Consider the following 1180-nt stretch of genomic DNA (forward strand, 5'->3'; position numbering starts at 1 on the left):
ATTATTCCTCAAAAATACAACTTGCCTAATAATTCTGGGGTGTCACAGTACGATGAGGTCTTTAAGATAAGATGGTGCCCGATTATTCAGAATCAGAATACTTTATTGACAAAGTATTTGCTTCATATCTTTACATGTATACATTTCATAAATGTATACATGTAAAGTCATAAATTTATACATAAAATGTTGAGGCTAAATCAGATGTGTTTTGACCATGGACGACACAAAATATGGGGGAAGCTTCTTGGTTTAGAAAGTGAAGCCAGCAGAGTGGAAAGCTGTCCACATTAGTATCACTTTATCCAGCATGGGTTGTGTGTTTTTTACTGTACTTATGTATTCCTCTAATGTCCATTGCTCGCTTCCATAGAAGCAAAAGTATGTTTTGTGCAAAAAAAAACCAAAAAAAAAAAACCTGAGGGCAGTGGTGTAGTGGTGAATTGCCTCCTGGTGCCGACCGGCGTCTTTCAGGAAGTTGGCATAGTTGTAGTGGACTTTGGCATTGTGAGGCAGCGTCTGGATACCAGAACTACAATAAGGAAAAAGAGCATGTGGGAAAAAAACACTTTTTGAGGAAAGTTCTCTGCAAACTGAGCAAATGTGCAAATTTGGTTTGATGAGTGTGACAGTACTAGTCTGTGGTAACTGAGCAGTGGCTAAATTCTAGGAGCTCACTGGTCCTATAATTTAATAAACGTCATAAATAAATAACTCAGAGATACTGATATCTTTGGCATATGCATTGTGACTGGATACAACATTAGAGCCACCTGCCTAGTCCTGTGTATGTAACCTTCATTCCTGGTGCAGGACACCAGGCTGATATGTCCTTGATCCAACACAGTTGATTCAAACGGAAAAATGACCTCAACATGGCTGTATCCCAATTCAGGGTCTGCAGCCTTAAAGGCCGCATTTTAAGGCCGATCACGTCACAGCGACGCGACGAAGACTGTCCCAATTCAAAGGCTGCACGAAATGCGGCCCTCAAATGCGTCCTTCGTTTCCCCGGATTTGAAGGATGGGTCCGTGTATCCTCCATGGCCCAACATATCCCAGACTTCATAGCACGGCGGTGGGTGTGGATAATTTTGCCGGAAAAAAACGGCGGACGGCTGAAGCGGGGCGGAAGAAGAGTAAACTTTCAAAAGTAAGTACTGAATATGATGTCACTTAT

At 41.9% G+C, this 1180-nt stretch overlaps 1 protein-coding gene across 1 annotated transcript in view; it reads right to left on the minus strand.

Annotated features, from left to right (window-relative positions):
- LOC102198433 (transmembrane and TPR repeat-containing protein 1-like) overlaps positions 1–1180 on the minus strand; it is a 38372-nt gene that overhangs the window by 27652 nt on the left and 9540 nt on the right. Inside the window, exon 2 of the mRNA XM_005733227.1 lies at positions 419–532. Coding sequence (XP_005733284.1) covers positions 419–532 — 114 coding nt within the window. The remainder of the gene's footprint in view (positions 1–418; positions 533–1180) is intronic.

Source organism: Pundamilia nyererei, unplaced genomic scaffold (assembly GCF_000239375.1).
Source record: "Pundamilia nyererei isolate P.nyererei 1_Seehausen unplaced genomic scaffold, PunNye1.0 scaffold00050, whole genome shotgun sequence".
Taxonomy (NCBI): Eukaryota; Metazoa; Chordata; class Actinopteri; order Cichliformes; family Cichlidae; genus Pundamilia; species Pundamilia nyererei.